The sequence below is a fragment of the Megalopta genalis genome, chromosome 2 (genome assembly GCF_051020955.1).
Source record: "Megalopta genalis isolate 19385.01 chromosome 2, iyMegGena1_principal, whole genome shotgun sequence".
In the NCBI taxonomy this organism is placed as follows: Eukaryota; Metazoa; Arthropoda; class Insecta; order Hymenoptera; family Halictidae; genus Megalopta; species Megalopta genalis.
Genome location: NC_135014.1, coordinates 10,146,325 through 10,164,334, shown reverse-complemented (window position 1 = coordinate 10,164,334; position 18,010 = coordinate 10,146,325). Strand labels below are relative to the sequence as shown.

The 18,010-nt window shown below is 52.1% G+C and overlaps 1 protein-coding gene across 5 annotated transcripts in view; it reads right to left on the bottom strand.

Annotated features, from left to right (window-relative positions):
- Positions 1-18,010, bottom strand: part of toc (toucan) — a 34,025-nt gene that overhangs the window by 4,338 nt on the left and 11,677 nt on the right. For 3 of the 5 annotated variants that reach the window (XM_076518300.1, XM_033481032.2, XM_076518302.1), the window contains 10 exons: positions 16,090-16,303; positions 15,707-15,809; positions 15,272-15,298; positions 14,384-15,200; positions 13,596-14,035; positions 13,420-13,529; positions 7,376-7,501; positions 4,960-5,049; positions 718-875; positions 133-307 (listed from right to left, as the gene is read on the bottom strand). In XM_076518300.1, coding sequence (XP_076374415.1) covers positions 133-307; positions 718-875; positions 4,960-5,049; positions 7,376-7,501; positions 13,420-13,529; positions 13,596-14,035; positions 14,384-15,200; positions 15,272-15,298; positions 15,707-15,809; positions 16,090-16,303 — 2,260 coding nt within the window. The remainder of the gene's footprint in view (positions 1-132; positions 308-717; positions 876-4,959; positions 5,050-7,375; positions 7,502-13,419; positions 13,530-13,595; positions 14,036-14,383; positions 15,201-15,271; positions 15,299-15,706; positions 15,810-16,089; positions 16,304-18,010) is intronic. The other 2 variants (XM_076518301.1, XM_033481028.2) reach the window with 2 other exon arrangements.

Here is an 18,010-nt window from a genome sequence, read left to right as displayed (position 1 = left end):
TAGTTCGAAATGGTTTCGGGGGGGTGTGGAGTAACGGGGCTGTGTAAATTACATCATGAGTAGCGTGTTCCACGCGGTGACGAGCCAGAAGGCTGAGAAAGAAAGACGAATAAAACAGTTGGCAAGACTCACGATCTTCACGAAGCTGGTCCAAGGCTCTGCGATGATTCTCCCTCTCCGACTCGAGCCTCTCTTCAATGCCGAGGTTTCTAGTCCTCAGCTCTTCGATTTCCGTGCAGCTCGACATCCATTCTTTTTTCATGTTCTCCAATTCCTTTTTGAGCTTCGGGGTAGAAAATGCGTCCAACTGCGTGCGACAAGCAACGATATATACCGGTTAAACGAATTAAAAGTGTCCGCCGGAATGCCGGAGACTTCTAGGATTCTTTTTGGTACGATCTAGGCGAACTAGTTTTCTGCTTTACACCGCATACTTTGCGCAGATTGCGAATTCAGTTCGGATAAGGTGACTTAAGAATTAACCCTTCGGCGATGACGTCGGTGTCGAATTCTTTAAAACGTATCAGAGCCAGATTGTTGGTCCCTTCCACCGTAAAACTAGTTACAGTCGTGGACAACATTTTTAAAATCGAACCAGAGGGGGGTAGAGATTTCGTAGGTGTTAGTTTGCATTACAAAATAGCAATTAGGTTAAAAAATTGACAAAACGTCCGTCGTTCCGGGCGAGTTAACAGTTAAGGGATGAAGGCAACGTACCTCATAGGCCAAGTACTGCACGGCGACGGACAGGGCTTGGACGACTTGCTCGGTCGTCTGGTTTCTGATGTTGAAGAGACCGTCGGTTTGCGCGGCCTGGTCCCGGGTCTCCAGGGACGCCCTGCTCACCACATAGCCGTGATCTTTGGTCTCCCGATCTGCAATTAAGGTCACCGGTCCCATCACCATCGGGATCGACTCTCAAGTCCTCGGTTTCGACTTCGCAGTTGTAAACACGATGATCTCCGGTCGGCCTCTCATCGCTTGGATAAACGCAACCCCGTCAGGTGCTGGGTCAGGGGGTCATCGTCGAGTTTCGTCGAGCGGACCCGGACCGGTGAAACGCGACGAGAGTCCTCGAGGAGTCGGGCCCACTGTCCCCGGTCATGTTCGCGGCCCGGCGAAGAAAGTCGAGCGCGGCGAGCGGAAAACTCGTTTGCGAACAAGCAGAAAGAGAGAAAGAGGGAGAGAGAGAGGGAGAGAGGAACACGGTTGGAAAGTCGGGCTACCTGTTTCACCCAGAGATCCTCGTTCTCAAGGCGCCGCAAGCGAATAGGAGAAAACCCGGCTGCGCCCCGCGGGAAAATTCTCGGCAGGACCGGAGCGCGTCACCGGAGGAGGACCAGCATCCTCCTACCGTTCGCGCCGACGTGAAAGCACGCGACGGAAAACGAAGCCAGGGAACGCGTTCAAGATCGACCCGGTTCAGTCTCTGGGTTAAGGTCGAGTGCACGAGACCGCCGCACGGGAAATCCAAGGTGCTCCTCGACCCGACACCCTAACGGGAACATCGAAACTTCCTGGAGACCTCTCGCCCCTCGACTCTCCCCTCACGGCGTTTCCGACGATGCCCAACCGCCGCCAAATTCCGCCCCGCGAAACACAACCCCCGTAAGACCCCGCGCACTCATCGCTACAGTCTCGAGACGACACTTCGCGATTTTCCTCGACGGTGCACAGAAGATAAGCGGGAACAATCCGGGAGCAAAGCGAGCACGGAGAAGCCGCGTCACGTCCAATGAAATATATTTTTAGCCGATCGCGAGCAGATTCGGTCCCTCAAGACGCTCGTCGGATGTCTAGCCGCGAGAACGTCCGATCCAGCGATACCTCGGCGAAAGATCTAATCGGGTCCGTCATTTGTAAGCGATTTGCCGAGCAAGTCCGCACTTCGACTGAATTAGCACGAGCCACAGGCTGCTTCGCGGACCGACGTATCCCTCCTTCCGTCTCTGCGACGGCCACTCCTACCACCACCTTGAAACGAGGTGTGCTACCTCGTCGGAGGAGCACACAAGAAGACGACGGGCACACGAGGAAAACCGTGTACGACCCACAACTGGCTACGCGTTTCCAGAACAGCGTCCAAGACGGACAGTTTCACTTAATAGCTCGGAGCCAATTTCGTTGGACACGTGCCTTTTTAGGCAGGTGCACGAGGACTCGCGAAGCAACTTCGCGAATTATAGGACTTGTACGTTGAAGTACCGCGAAAACTGTACCGGCGAGTAAATTAGTCTCTTCGAGTAAGCGGGGGGAACAAGAAAAGTAACGAGTCGACTAACTAGTCAGGTAAGCAAGCCCGAAGAAACTCGACCAATCGAACTGCGATATGAAACAGCTAAATACAGAAGGAATTGCGCAAGAGACGAAGAATTCGAGTGCCACGGTCCCTAATCTGGAAAGCCTGTGCTAACCAACAACACGCTTTGGAAAAATTCCTGCGCCTAAAGCCGAAATCGCAGCAGCGATTATCTCGTTGGAAGAACGAGCCGCGAGTAAAAGCGTAAACAACGGTAGCAGACGTGGTAAAAGGTTTTCTAGTTTTATGGGAAAAAGAGTGCCGGTATCTAGACTGGAGTACCCCGTTAGCGGCTGTTTCTCTTATTGTTCCCGACTCGAGAAAGTCCTCGGGTTCGGATTTCTATCGCTCGCGAGAGCCGAGCGATGAATAAAAGAAGCTGGATGCGACCAAGGGAGAAGAAGGAAGGAGGCGGCGGCTTCATTTCGCTGGAAAATTAACCGGCAAACGCCACTTAATATCCGACTGGCGCGGCCGATTCTATCATTGCCCGCGTCGCGGCCAGTTTTATTGGCTCGTAAAGTACCCTCGGATCGGCGTGTTTCGTCTGCCCGCGGTGGAATAAATCGGCTCGGCACGGCTCGGCTCGGCTCAGCGCGCAGAGCCCGATGAATTATTTCTCGGAGCCGTGCTCCGAATAAATTCACTTTTCCATTTGGAATCGCTCGACCCTAGATGGTCGCCCGGGCCCGTAATCGTGCGAGACAATACGTGTCCGGGGCCCGGCCGGCCGAGGATAATGATCGACGATCGGATAACGCTCTTCCGCCGCGCAGGACCTCGAAACCGATTGCCCATTCCGCTCGCGGCAACCCTCGACGATATTTCGGTCGGTGCGCGCGGAGTCGCGCGAGGAATCTAATTGCCGATGCTTTACAATCTTCCAAAGAGGATTCGCGGATATCTCTCGCAGATCCTTCCCAGCCGGCTCGGCTCGTTCATGAATGATTAATGGGGACACTAAATTAAAACGAAAGGAAGTAGAAGACCGTGAAGAGCCTCGTAGAAACTCGACCCGATACGGGATAACCGGGCTTTCTAGGACGCGGACGGTCATTGATAATGATCTTCGCTTCGGTAATTTGTTCCAGATAACACGCTCGCGTGCTAGACCACCTCCGAACATTTCGGAGGAGCGTATTGTTTTTTCCATTGTTCACCGAGGGCAAGCTTGCGCGTACCACGACGCGACGACCAATTGGAATTTATGTGTATACCTGCGTCGGCTCGACTGGCTGAACCATGCTTCTTGCTTCGAGCAGCTCGAAAGTAGGCGGGGTGAAATTCTGAAGACGAATACCAGTTTGTTCAACATCGTTGTGCGATCCTTATATTGTTATTATTTATTAGGCACCGAGCTGGGAGGATCCATTAGCGACGCGAGTTATTTATGGGGGTGACGGTATTGTTCGCTCGAATATGAACATGAATTTCTACGCTGATCTAGTATAGTCCAGTTAAATGTAATCGATGTTGTACAACTTGACCTTCGAATGTTAATTTGATCCGATAAAATACTGCGATTCTATGCAATTTTCGAGGTGGTCAAAATATTAAGAGGACAGCATAAATGGGCGAAAGAAATAAAAGATAAACGGCAAGTATCAAGAATTCGAATTGAAGATAGTTGTCGAAAAATTGCTGGAAATTTGCAAATTCGAGGCTCGATGAAGACCCGAGAGGCCCCACAGGGTGCGGGGCCGGTTAGGGCGATTATATATATATATATATCGTGCGATCTTCGGAAGCTCTTCGGCTCAGCGAGCCGATCGCGTGTTCGAAGCCTGCATAATCTCCCAGCGAATGCGTAAATTCCGGCGATTACAAAAGAAGTGGCCGGTCGGAGGATTACTTTCGCCGATACGGGTGCGTTGGAGCTTCGCTCCGTGAAGGACTTAGCCGGGGATTTTCCAAAGACTCTCGGAACCTTAATACGGGTGCACCGTTTTGGCCCAGACCTGGTCAGGGCCCAGTGAAAGCGACTTTCTTCTATAGGACGGCCACGATCCGCCACGCGTGCGAGACTCGGAGAGTACGCGGTGAAACGACGGAGGATTTGTGTTTCACGGCGTACACGCACCGTGAAACAACCGTGGGACCTTTTTAGAAACCAACCGGCCGCCGGCCGATCAATTAGAAAGCTCGTCCCGACGTTTCCTCCAGCTATTATCAACGCGGGAACGCGATAGGCGTTTGCGTACGCGAGCCGGTTGTAGTCGTTCAGGAGCCACTCGCCCGGCGAATGCTGATCTCTCTGCGGGCGAGTCGAGCGGATTGCAGTCGTTAAGGGGCGGCGCTCGGCCAGGACAAACGCAATGGATATTTAAACTTGAGGACACGATGGGTTTCTATAGTAATAATCGCGCGATCGTTTGTAGCAGCGTACTTTGACGAGTCTGGCTCTTACGTATAAACAATAAACATTTATATCCATTCTCTTCCAAGAAATTCATACGAACGAAGATGTTCTAATAAATGTCGAGGGTCCGACGACATGTGCACCGACTCGTACCGTTGGGCAGACTACAGACAATTGCGAAAAGATAAAGCAGAATAATTCACAGTTGCATAGAAAGAAGACCGAGCACGATCCCCTAATTCAGCAACAGAGAAGAACGTTGCAAGATTGCGATGATCGCGCGAAAATATCAATGTAATACCTTTCGACGTTGTTGTGGAACTGTGCTTCGTCGGGACGGTGCTCGTTAATCTTCTTGTAGCCGGCTTTCGCGTCGCTGACGGACTCTTCTCTGAAATAATAAAAAAAAAAAGAATAGACACTAGCCGCGTTAACGAGTCGAGAGAAAGAAAGAGAAAGAGAAAGAGAAAGAGAAAGAGAAAGAGAAAGAGAAAGAGAGAGAGAGAGAGAGAAAGAGAGGCGAGGAGAACGCGAGTACCGTTTCTTGCAAACCGTTTTGCTGTCCGCGCGAGATAATGCGAACCAGCCCCGGAACCTGTTACGTGAAAACTTCGAGCGCGACAACGAACGTCTTCTAGGGGAATAATAAGAGGTAAATCGGCGAAGACGAGCGACCGGAAACTTAAAGTTGTATTTTTACGCAACCGAAAAGTTTCACGATTAATCCTCTTGCATCAAGAAATACTTGACAATGTGAATTACACCGAAATCGCTAAAACCCTGGCGCTATGTTGCGACAAAAAATGGACGTTTGAGTACTCAAACGAAAACTTGTTTAACAGAGAATACAGTCGAGAATTGTTATTTCATTAATCTGGACAACCATTCGCGAAATCACGACACAAAGTAGACCAGACGTTGAAAGAAGGCTAAGAAACTGTTAGAAAAATTGTTAACAGATAAGTACCGTGAAATCTGCGAAAACCGGAGGTCACCATGGTTAAACAAGTCCTTAGGGCTCGATCACCCTGACCATCGACGCACAGTTGTAGATCGCTACTAACGATGCCGATCACGAAGAACGCGCTAGCGTAGCGGAATATTATGCTCGAAGAACGTGTGTGCAACGTTGCACTGGACGAATGCGATTGAAACGGAGAAAATCGAGGAGTTTACGAGGCGAAAGTCTAGAGACAACTGAACGACGAGCGATGTTCTTGCCCCGTCCGACAGGGTCCTTCATGGAGGGGTTTAAATTGGCCGTGGTAAGGGATGCATCCGTTACGATTCTGACCTGTACCGAGGGACAACGAGCGGCGACGGTGACAACCCACGCCCACGGTTAATTATCCTAGCTGCGTCGAAGCGTTGGTTCTGCCTCGACACCAATGCTCGCAAATTCCTACGGGGCCATGAACGACGAATGTTCCCTCGATTCTAGATTTCCTCAAACAGTGCACTCGCACACAAGTGACTCTTAACAATACAATACAAATAAAATATGTCAAAATGTTTCCAACAATTTCGTTTTACGACTCTTCCTACATACTACGCAGTTTCCAATCGTAACGCTCGACGCCGAGCCGAGCTAACAAAAATTGTGTTTTCATTTAGAGCGTAATTATTGTCCTGGCTGTTTTATTGGACGCGCGAGTATCCCTGTCAATTACGTTCATCGGTCGTATACAGCGTGGAAAGGTATTCTAGTATCGTACCGTTTTAAAGGCTTCGCGGGTAAACCAGAAAACGATAAGACGCAATAGATCGGCTCGCCGAAACCGGCGTGGCCGGTTGCCAACAATACTTTTCAATGCTATGCTTCCCACTGAAAATAGATCCCTCCTGGTGGTTCGCTATCGACGCGCCGATAAACTATCGAATGCCTGGCTCTCTCTATTCCGATAGCCGTGCGGAACACGGTTGTATAGGGGCAGGCGTTCAAGGAAAAGCTACATTCTATCCTGGTCGCATTGGGTCACCAACCGGAAACACGCAACGGTGCCCTCGACCTTTCGTTTCCTCCGTTCAATCAACGAGAGGAGACATTTTAATACAGCGACTGTTATTGCGCCGCTTGTTGCCTGATCGCTCGCGAACCATTTCAGAGACCGTTCTCTGTCCAACGCCCCTCTCTGGCTCCACTACCAAACTTCTGATTTCACAATCATCGAGGAAGCTCTCTATATATACACTCTAGAAATTGCTCTGATCAACGCCAGTCCTATCGCTTTGACGGTATTAATACAATGTGCTACAGATCTCATAGACTACGCAAATTCCAGATATGCTGGATACCTCTTATAGAAAAGACGCTACATATTAGTTAGAGTTTAGAACATTTAGACTCTACGTTTACGCAATTTACAGTTCCAAAAGATACTAAAACGTCTGGGCATTCCATATTGACCAGCCTAGCGCATTGTATACAAAATCTATATGCGGGCCTCTGTATGGAGGTCAATGCATTTTTATGCATACACGTTGGACAGAGAGCGATCTGTGACCGATTTGCGGCACGTCCGCGTCGATTGGCAGAGGACCGAGCATTACACGCCAGTGAATGGGGCCCCATCGATATGCCTGCATAGTTTCAGCCGCATTAGCCTAGAACGCTAGCAGCGTGCCGTCGCGTGCGAGGAACGTGTCCGCGTGATTCGGGCCCCAACAGGCCTCTTGCAGGACCGCGGGGCCGTCTCTCCGGGTCCCTCGAAACTCACCGAGGCTGACGGTCGAGATCTCCACGCAGCTCTTCTTATTGTCGAAGCTGTTGACGCGATTCTGCAGGCTGCCGCGTCCGTTCGCCACCATTCTTCTGGGCGGAGTCGTCGACGTTGGTGACCTCTCTGCAATGGACAAGAACAGAGAAAGAGGTGTCAGTAAAAGAGCTTGATACGCGGGAGGGACAAAAGAACCGCCGCTTTTTTACGCGGCCGGCTTCCCTTTGTGACTATTTATACCGCGGGCGAAAACAAACGAGGACGATGATGCGTCGCCGTTACGTGTCTGTTTCTCCTGCGATCGCGCACCGCGAAAACGGCGAGGAAACGCCAAGAAGACCGGGGTCAAGGTGTCTCGCGCGGATGTCGCATTATTTCCATTATTTCTACTCCCCCGCGGTTCATCGACCTGTGTGTTCGGTGGTCTCATCTGATATCGTTTCCCGCATCGTCGGAATTCGCGCTCCGCCGCGGCCGAAGCGGAACCCCCGCGTCAACGGGAGCTAAGTTTGAACGTGCTCCCGATTACGCCGACAGGCAAAAGAAAACGTTGTTCATTGTGTACACCGAGGAACGCGGCGGGAACAGCGAGAGGAAAAACGCGACGCCTCGCATTCTCGTTAGCGCCTAGCCGGCGACGGCGAGACCGCTAAACGATCTCGGGCCTAGAAGCACGAACATTGCATCCGCTCGGCTTCAATGCTTCGACGATCGATCGACCATTAATACGTTGCACGAGCGACGATTGTTCCGCCGGGTTGAACTCGGGTCGCTGTGGACCAGGGACAAAAAAACCTCACAAGAGTCGTTCGAGAGTGTGGTTAATTATAACGCCGTTGGCGAGCAGAACGAGCGAGTTCTCCGAACGTTTTCCAGGTTCTTGACTCCGGGTACGGGGTCAATATTGACCCTGGAGGAAAATCATCATGGTATTCATTGGAAAGCATAGATGACGGTGTAGCGGATGAGATTGAACATGTTTTTTATACGTTTCCTACAAGATTCTTGTGCTTGCACCAAGAACCGTGGGACATTCGACGGTCGCTCTAACGACTTGCTCCTGACTCTGCAGTCGCTGAAACGATTTTTACACGAGGACGTCTCCTCTAACGGAATTTCGTGATTGCCGCTAATGGCTCTAGAGTCGATGCATTATCTCGGACGAGTCCGCGTGGCCCTGCTCGCTAATTACTCCTGTTCTCGAACGCGCACGAGCCGACAAGTCGAACCACTTTCCGCAAGCAGGCAGGACCGGCCCCCGGCCAACAATGATCGATGGCCACCGTGAAAGAGAAATCCCTGGGCCGAGAGTTGTGCGTAAGTAGGGTACCTTTGATCCTTCTCCGTAACGTTTTAGACTCGGTCAAGAGAAACCGTTCGACCTATCTACCTTTTCGAATGGCTCTGCAGCAGCAGCAGCAGCAGCCGCCGAGTGCCGAGAGAACCGAGAGAGCCGGTCGACCGTTCGTGTTCGCGTCGCCGGCAACTTTCTAGCGTTAAATGAACCACGTAGAAAAAGACAGGTGGCGGATAGCGACCTCTCCTCCTTTTGCCCTGCTCCCTGCCTCCCTCTTCTCTTTGTAAAAACGAGATTCAAAGATTTGCCGGCGACAACTCCGGGACCTGTGTTTATTACAGTCGGTTCGCGTCGGTCTCCTCCGGGCAGTCAGTCCGGCATAATGAACCGAGGATTCCTCTCGATGAAAGGCGATTCCGACTCCCGGAGTGGCCAGGTGCGCGTCGTAAATTCGTAGGCATCGTAAACCGTCGATTCGAGGAGAGAAGGTATCGGAAAGGTAAAGCTAGAAGAAGCGGAAGATGGCTGCCGCGCCACGGTCTACGGACTCTACCTCGCTTGAAGCTGCCGAGCCGCATTTTCGCCGAGTCTCTGACGAAATCTGCCCGGAGAGCCGGCCTACCCTTCGATCCCTGTTGCCCCATTTTCGAGGTCCGGCTTTCACCGTCGATCAACGGCCGGTCCGGCAATGGAGCTCATGTTCTCGTTGCCACCTGGGCCTTCGGAGCCCTCTTCACCCCATGCTGTCCGCGTACGATCCTCTCCAGAACGTCGTGTCCTCGATCAAGCGGCATCCTCCTCTTCCATCGATCGCGAGCTGAGCGCGGCGGCACTGCCGGTGATCGAGAGAGCACTGCGCACCGACGAGACACCGCGGTTATACTGATTAGGGGAACACGTATAGGAGATATATATCTCGGCAGCACACGGGGCACACAGAGAGATATCGAGACGCGGAGCGGCTTGACCCGATTCCTGGTCCTCCTATGCGGCGTGTCTTTCACCGGCTGGATCGGCCCGCGTCCTCAGCCATGCGGACTGCTGCTCGACAACATCTGATTCCGTTGCGTAAGGTGGCGGAGAGAGACCGGGTGCTCCGGGACCGGTGGTCGTCGGCCTTGGACGAGGCGCACGTGGTCTCGCGGCCGGGTCTGCACCTGTCTAAAACGGGTGGGGAGCCGCCGAAGGACGTGAACACACCGCGCACAGGCCGGAGATAGGTGGCCCGAAGAAAGGCAATGCCGGAAATAAACCGACCGGTGCCGTTGACCCGCGGACAGAAACCCGCGGCGAACGAGCCGAGAACGATCCGAAGAGGCCCGGAAAACCCGAGGAAGCCGAGAGTCCGGGAGCACCAAGCACGGACGACGGCCGGTTTCTAGGAGAACGAGACGCTAGGGGACCACGAGGCCGAGAGGTACCCGCGATAACGGTACCACGGGGAACTTTCATTGGGGGCCGCCGAGAGGGGGGCAGGTGATCCGGTCCCGGAGCACAGATTCCACCTCCGAGTGCACCGAGTGCAGCGGCGCGCCAGCATGCTGCGAGTCCTGCTGCTCCCTTTCGATCCTCGGGATCTGACAAGCTGGAAATCAGGTCACGTCGGCACGTCGGTGCATCCGCGCTCGCGCAGATCCTCTTCCCCGAACACCGGATCAGAAGTTCGAGAGATGTTCCACGACGGCTAAGACCACGCCGAAACGGCAGAGAGAATCCGGGAGGAGGAGATTACGGAAGATCTCCGCAGTCTCTCGCCGATGCACTTTGCACCGTCACCTTGCGGCATTCACTGACGACGATGCACCGGCTACGCTCAGCCTCGCTCTCGCCTCCTGTCCTCTTCTAGCGCGGACCACGTACGCTTCTCTCGAACCCGTCTACGCTCCCTCGATGAAATCGGTCAGTCCCACGAATAGGGCACGGGGAGAGCAAGAGCAAGAGAGAGAGAGAGAGAGAGAGAGAGAGAGAGAGAGAGAGAGGAAGAGAGAGAGGAAGAGAGAGAGATTGGAGGACAGAGAGAGCGTGAGGCGGAAACGGCGAAGGGAGGAGGAGGAGCAGCAGCAGCACCGGAAATGCAACGCGCGTGTATGAGCCGCCGTACGAACGATCACGACGCTCGCCGAGGACTGCCGAGCCGATTCGCGACGACGGTGCCGTCGCTGCGGCTGCTCCAAGAGATCCAATGGAAACGGAGACGTCCAGTGGCGCCGGAGCGCCGCGACGCCCTCGGACGTCGTCGGACGCCGATGCCGGTGCCGCCGTAACGGCCGAGTTTCGCGCCCGCCTACTCTCTCTCTCACCCCCGGTCGATAGAAAAACACCCTCCCGCTCGCGCTACGGCCACCACCCCGACCCGCTTTCGCCAACACGTTCTGCCAGATCTTTCTTTCTACGAGAAAACGCGACCCTTCGGAATTCCTTTCCGCAACTTCCAAGATCGTCCCCTTCGGGGATGGACGTGTTCGTCTTCGACGCGTTCTCAACCCGGTATCATTGATTTCTCGGCTACGCAACTCGGCTACACAGCTGTTCAGAGCCCGCTGCGATCTTTCGGTATTCCGAAACTTTGTAAACAGTCCTTCGGGGGTGAGAGCTTTGTCTACGACGCGTTTTCAACCCGGTTTCATTGATTTTTGACCGAGCATCCCCCCCTGGCTGTTCGGACTCTCTTTCTTTCTCCCTTCGTGCAACTTCGAAGATCACCGATCAGGCTCGATCCTTCATTTGCGACAATGTATTTTCAGACCCGCTGCGCCCCTATTTCATCGATCAGTGGATAAGAGAATTCGTAGACCCTTCGCGATCGCTGTGCCAGCAGACAGCCCTTCGAAGTTCCTACGCGCAACTTTGGAGATGTGATCGCCCTTCGTAGCTCGACCGTTCTCTCCCCTATGCATTTTCAACCCCGTTAAATTGATTATTGGCTCAAACTTTGCGGCAGTTTCGCTGGATCTAGATTTTGCACGACACCGTCGACGATGCTTGGGGATCGTTCGCTTTGATCAACTTTCCGTTTGATTAACCGCCGGACCGAGGTTAGCAGGTCACGTTAATCCGGTGTATTTAAATCGTCCCCTAATTACTGGATTTTTAGCAATCGAACCCTGTGCTACGAGCTTTTTCGCAACTACGTTGATCGAAACTTCCTTGTCGTCGGACGACGACTCCGACGCCAGAAGAAATCAATCTCGAAAATAACGTGTCCGATACATTGTTACGTCCACCAAAAGAATGCTCCGTGTGGAAACACGTCTTGAAAGATTAACGAACAAAGCTGAGAACGATCGTAAACATTCTGAAATTGTACAGCTACGAAAATGGTCCATAGTTCGGTACGGCAGTGTCTCGGATGAGGCTCCTCCTACAGGCGACAAAGGCCGAAGACGCGTGCGTGCACTTCCCGAGAACGAAATAAATTGATCCGGAGGACGGCGTGGGGGGAGGGGGTGCTGCTAATGGGGTGGCCACCCCTGGCAGCGACCTTCGAGAACGAGCCAGGGGAGTCGACATAGCAATGTCCGCGGATCAATCGCGTTTAGAAGACTCCTATCTCGTGACCCTGATAACGTCCAGTCGACGAATCCGCGGAGGGGGTAGTCAGCTGACGGGGGAGAGTTTAGGGTTGGCCGTGCAGAAGCAGCTTCGCTATTCAGACCGCTACCCGGCGCAAACTGTGCTCGCTAATTTCGAATCGGCTTTTCTTGGGATTAACGGAGGTAATAAGGATACGAATCATTAAGAGACGCCGCGTGGCCGGCAATTAGCCGCCGCGGGGCTGATTTATAGTCCGTGGATTATATAAGCTAATGATCCCCGGGATATGAACATTGCGGTTTTCGAGTTCGACGAACCTATCGATCGCGGTAATTTTCCACTCCTCTGTCCTTTCGCCACCCTTGCGGAATCTCTTTTTTTGACCCTCGGTGTCCAAAGTTTTTTTAACACATTCCGTGATATTGTGGTTTCCATGTATAATGCAAGTCTTGATACAATTTGTCGACGAGAGCAAGGAATCTACTCGTCTTAATGTCAGAATCGATTAGAAAAGAATCTACGCAAACGATAAAAAAGTTTCGAAAGAGTTTCGTAGGATGTAAACGAAATCGCCGAACGAAGCCCCGAATGCAGTTGCGTCGAACGCGCAAAAGTGCAAGTCCTCGCGGAACACACGACCGCCCGGTTTGCCGACCTTTGTGGTCCGGTGTTTTTCCCGTTGATAAAAACGCGTGGCATGCGGTCGAGCATAATTCGATATCGCAAAATCGGCCGGCATCATGTTTGCCGAAGCCCTGCTCCATTCTCCGCAAGGTCCGCCCGTCGCCGCTACCACTCTGCGCAGCAGCCTTTCTTCCTTCCTCTCCGTTCGTCTTGGAGAGTACTATATCTTACTACAGGCTGGCAAGTACAATGAGTGCTTTGCGAAACGGGCACAACATTCTCACGATCGAAATGCGGTTGAAAGAAAAAGTCCTGTCGCTGGACAAGGAAACGCCGGGCGACCTTGGGCGCGAGAACGAGTCTGTCTTTCAAATTTAGAGACTGCTTTCTGAGCCGAAGGCAACTTTGCATCTTTCTTTCGTTAGTAATGCGAAGACCGATAGATTAAGCGCGAAGCACCCTAAAAGATTCACGAAAATACAGTGCACAAAAGAAAAAGCAATGGCCTTAAATGCGGACGGTTCGCTACAGCTTAGCATTTCGATTGATCCAATCCAGTGGATCGTATAAAAAGAGATGAGCTACTTACTCGAGGTGTCCTTGTTAGGCCCGGTGCTGAGGTCGCTCATGGAGCTGCGAACGGAACTCCTCGCGGTCTCCTCGGTCGGCGACTTCATGTCTTGGCGACCCCTCAGTCTCCTGCAGACCAGATAAATCATAAGTAACCGGTCGCATGGGATCATCGCCGATCAATCAACGATTTACCTTTTATCCTTATTATTGTTCGCATCGCCGGCTTTCTTCTGCTTGGTGACAGGGGGCGGAATTTGGCCGATGCTCTGCAGGACCCTCGACTTTACCTCTTTCCTCGGTGGCCTGGTTCTCTGCTCGTTCTTCCCGGCCTCTATCTTGCTCATCACGGCGTCCCAGCGGCCTCCATTCTTTCTGGAGGATCTCTGCGATCGCCTCGCCTCCTTCTCGCTTTCGTCCTTCGGTCCGGACTCGATCATCGCCTTGATCTTCGACACGACGTTTCTCTTCGGCATTTTGTACTTCTTTAGAGGAACCGCGTCCGACTTATTATTCTGCGACTTCGCCGACGATCTCAGGTTGTCGTTGTTCCTCTTCACCTCGATCACAGTCACCTCCGGCGTGTGCACCGACCCGCTGGAGTCGCCAGACGTTTCCAACGGAGTTACCGGCACCTGGACATTGTCGACCAACGTTAATCATCGTTCGCAAGTAATAGGAGATTCGTCTAACAGCGGACATTGCTTCGATAAACGATTGAAACGCGACGGAAGCTGGCAAAGCCATTTTATAGGACAATAAGTTTGCACAATTTTGTACAGGACGGACACTGTTTTGTTAAACAATCGAAACAAGAGGAAAAAGCTAACGTACGCTCGTTTTACAGCATTTAGAAACCTGCCTAACTTTGTACAATGAAAATGCTATGTGTCCGTTGCTAGGCAAACCTAAAAGCTTAAGAGTTTAACCCTAATATCTCGCGAGACAACGTTGATCGTCGCTACTACAGCTGGAGGACTCGCCTGCAGCAGATCAATGATAACGTCGGGTTTCACGGGAGAAGGCTGGCTCCTCTGAGAGACTTCGGTGTCCATGGTGTCAGGGGTGCGATCCTCGTTCTCCTCAGGAGTCTCTTCAGGAGCGTGCAGCTCGTCCTGTCGCTTGTCGAGGTCCGAGTAAATTCCGCTGGAGTCCATCTCTTCGCCAGTGAAGCTGGGACATCTCCGTCCACCTGGCGCGCAGAACAGGGTCCCATCGATCACCTGAGCCTTCCTATCCCCACGCACGATCTCTTCGTAGGCGTCCGCGTCGCTCTCCGTGAAGAAGTCCGAATCGGTCATGGGATCTTGTCTGCAGGGCGCTGGCAGATTCGCCGGGGGTGCGACAGACGGTGGATCGGCTCCACGGCTCGCTGGCCGCGAGTTCTCACCGTCACCCTGATAGCCGGCCTCCAAGCTGGTGATGCTGGTCACCGATGTGACGAAACTGATGGGATCGGAAGCTCTGACTGGCTCCGGAGGCTTCGGATCGAGAGGAAGCTCTTCCGGCGATGGTGTAGAGGCGGACGCGCGCGTCAACGCCAGTCTCGAGGCCGCTGAGCCCGACAGGTTCTCGCAGGATGGTGTCCTGGAGCACTCCAACGCGACCGTGAAGTCGGTCATCTGGTCCGGGGTTAGGATACCGAGGCTCTCGTCGTGCTCGAACGAGTTCTGCTTGTTCAACATCAAATAGTGCGGTGTCCCTGTCGGCACATTGTCGTTGTACGACCCCGTAGACGCGTCCAGCAGGCAGCTCTCAGCGGCGTCCTCGATCATATTCAGCTGAGAGTTCTCGAGCAAGCTGAAAAGCAAGTCAAACGTCAGGCTACATTCTGGAAATGGTCGTACAAATACAATAGATTCATCCCTTACCTGGTACAATGATTTTCACAAAGATGACTGGTATATTGGGATTGTGATACATGAGAGAATAGAAAATAGTTTCAATGCTGGGATCATTCACGGTCCCAGAATACCAGTTGAGGGTTAATGATGCAATTACATATAATAAAATCGACGATACAAATGGAATATAAGGGATAGAATCTAATTAAATAGTTCCTCTTAAATGGGAGAGCCGCTTGGGACAAAATAACCTAGACCCTAGGCTCCAAATTGGCCTATAAAAACAGAGGGATTTCAGGTATCAGATATCAAGCTATCAGATGTCCATTGTTAGCACGATTAACAGGTTGTAAACCATAATTTTCGGCAGACATTGCTGCTATTAAGGCGAAAACGAAACCACGCGGTGTCCAAGGATCACATAGTCAGGGCCCTAAGCGGCATGCGGAACACGCGTTCTACCTGAAAAAGTTGCTCTTCTCCTCGGTGAAGTGAACCAACTGTTGCACGTCATCTTTCTCGATGTCCCAGACTGGCGATATCGTGAACGTCTTGTTTCTCGGATCTGCCAATGAAAAGTTTCCAATTAGTTTCATTCCCGGTCGCATTCCCCGCTCGAATAAAACAATTAATCGGTAAAAAGTGCGCTGGAATCTCTGTCAGCTAGACCTTGTTACATTCGCTGTCTTGCTGGCGTTCTCCTTTCATAGGGTTCTCCCTGACTTTTGCTATTTTCGTTCTCTCTAAAGCAATTAATTCAGGGAGAGCCCTGGAACTACCCGGAGGTCTTTCGCAATTTCCAGGAGAATTAGCCTTCGACCAAGTTGACCCAGAAAGTTGTGTACCTTCGATCGGCGGGGACGATACCGTTCCCAGCGGACCGCGCTTAATTTTGGGAGTGGCGGGCTCGGTGTCCGCATCAACGAACTGCAAACATCCTGGCAGGATCGGGGAGCGTCGGTGACCCGGTACCAGCGTCGAGGCGCCCAACAACCTTGACTTTAGGAAGAAGGAGGGCCGGGTCGCCCTTGGAACTGGTATCCGACTCTCCCCTACGTTCTGCAATCAAAGAGAAACGAGGAATGATGAGTATGCGCTCGCTCTTCAAGACGCTGACGAATTCCTCCATTAATCTCCTAATCAGTGCCCCCGAGCTACCAGCGCTGATCCAACTGATCCAGATTCTAGACGCGGACTCTTAGAATCAGGATCGTCGGATCCCTCCCGCAGAATGCTCGCTAGTTAAAAAGCGGTTTGCTTTTTTCTTTTCAAGGTCGAAGCGCAACGCTTGACCCGTAAATCCGCGAGAAGAGTCCGTTGCCCTTGGCCCATCTCCAAATAAAACCCTTCGGCCCGAGGTGAATCAGAAGTGTCTCTCTGGTAGTCGGCTAACTTAATTTTAGCCAGCCTGACTTCTCGTCGCTACCTTTAAACGACGCGCCATCGTGAGCTTGCTTCCTCGCTCGCTCTTTCTCGCTGTCCGTTTTTTTTTTCGCGAAGTAAGAACACGCGTAACAAGGAGACCCTTCGCAACCATTCCGACGACAAACGTTGCCGTTTCGCACCTGCTTGCCTGCGGACCGCTGACGACGACCGATCGACAACCTCGAACCCGGTCAAACATCATCGTCGCAATGGCTTCCCCCTCCCCTGTTAACCCTTTGCATTCGACCGGTGACTAGAAAGTGTTACTATCAGGTTTCGAAATAACGTCTGCGTTATCAAATTTGTTTACATTTAAAAAGCTCGCGCGAGTTACGAGAGATCCCACGATCTCATTGCAGGGTTCACGCCGTTGCGGAAAAAAAGATCACACTCGCACGGACAAGAGTTTGGACCGTTGCCTAGGTTGGCCAATTTACTACAGCCAGACTGTTAGACGATCACAGTACCCCCGGTAATAACATTGTAATATTCTTCGCCGACGAATAAGATTGTGTCGAGACTGCGGAACTTTACGTAGAACTGAAATAGTTGTTCCGGTTCAAGGCATGGTTGTTCGGTTGTGTCGAGTTGTCGATTGAAAATCTCACGAAACTGGATCGATGTTCCCGGGCTCGTTCGGACAGGCGAGCGTGTCGCAAGCGCATAAAATCCGCTGTCTAATCGCGAGAAACGCGCCCGTCCTTCGCGGAGCACAGTTGCACATTGTACTTTGAACAATGAGCGCACTCGTCGCACTCTTTACACACAGGTGTTTCGGACCTTGTGATCTCGTTTCGATTATTATGCGCAACGGAATACATAGTTCGTCGCGGCGTTCTTTTTCACACGTCTCCGAAATAATTGGCACCGTAAACAATGAGACGTGTCTCAAATCCGACTGTACGTTCGAGCAAGTCGTTTTTCTTCGCGAATGCGGAGAATCGACAAGCGACGAAATTAACAGAATAAAAATGAAATTCTCAGAGTATCAAATTTCATTCGCAAGACCGAAACCGGGCGGTTAAAATTTACAATGTCCGATACATTCCATTCAATCCACTTTATCATACATACATAAAATCCGCAGTCTAATCGTTCGCTGTGAAACTATGCGCGCGGCGCGAACATAATCCGTTTGACACAGGTCAGCCGGCGTCCCGCCCACGCACCGCCGGCCACTCGAGAAGCGGCTGAAGAATTTTCTCGGCGTTGTTTCGCGGCGGAAGAAATTGCATTCGAATCAATCGATAGCCGCGGAATGCTCGTTATCGATCTAAGGAAATGTCAGGGTCGTCGGGCATCGACGGAGCCGATGCTGTCGCGTTAATATTGCAGACGATA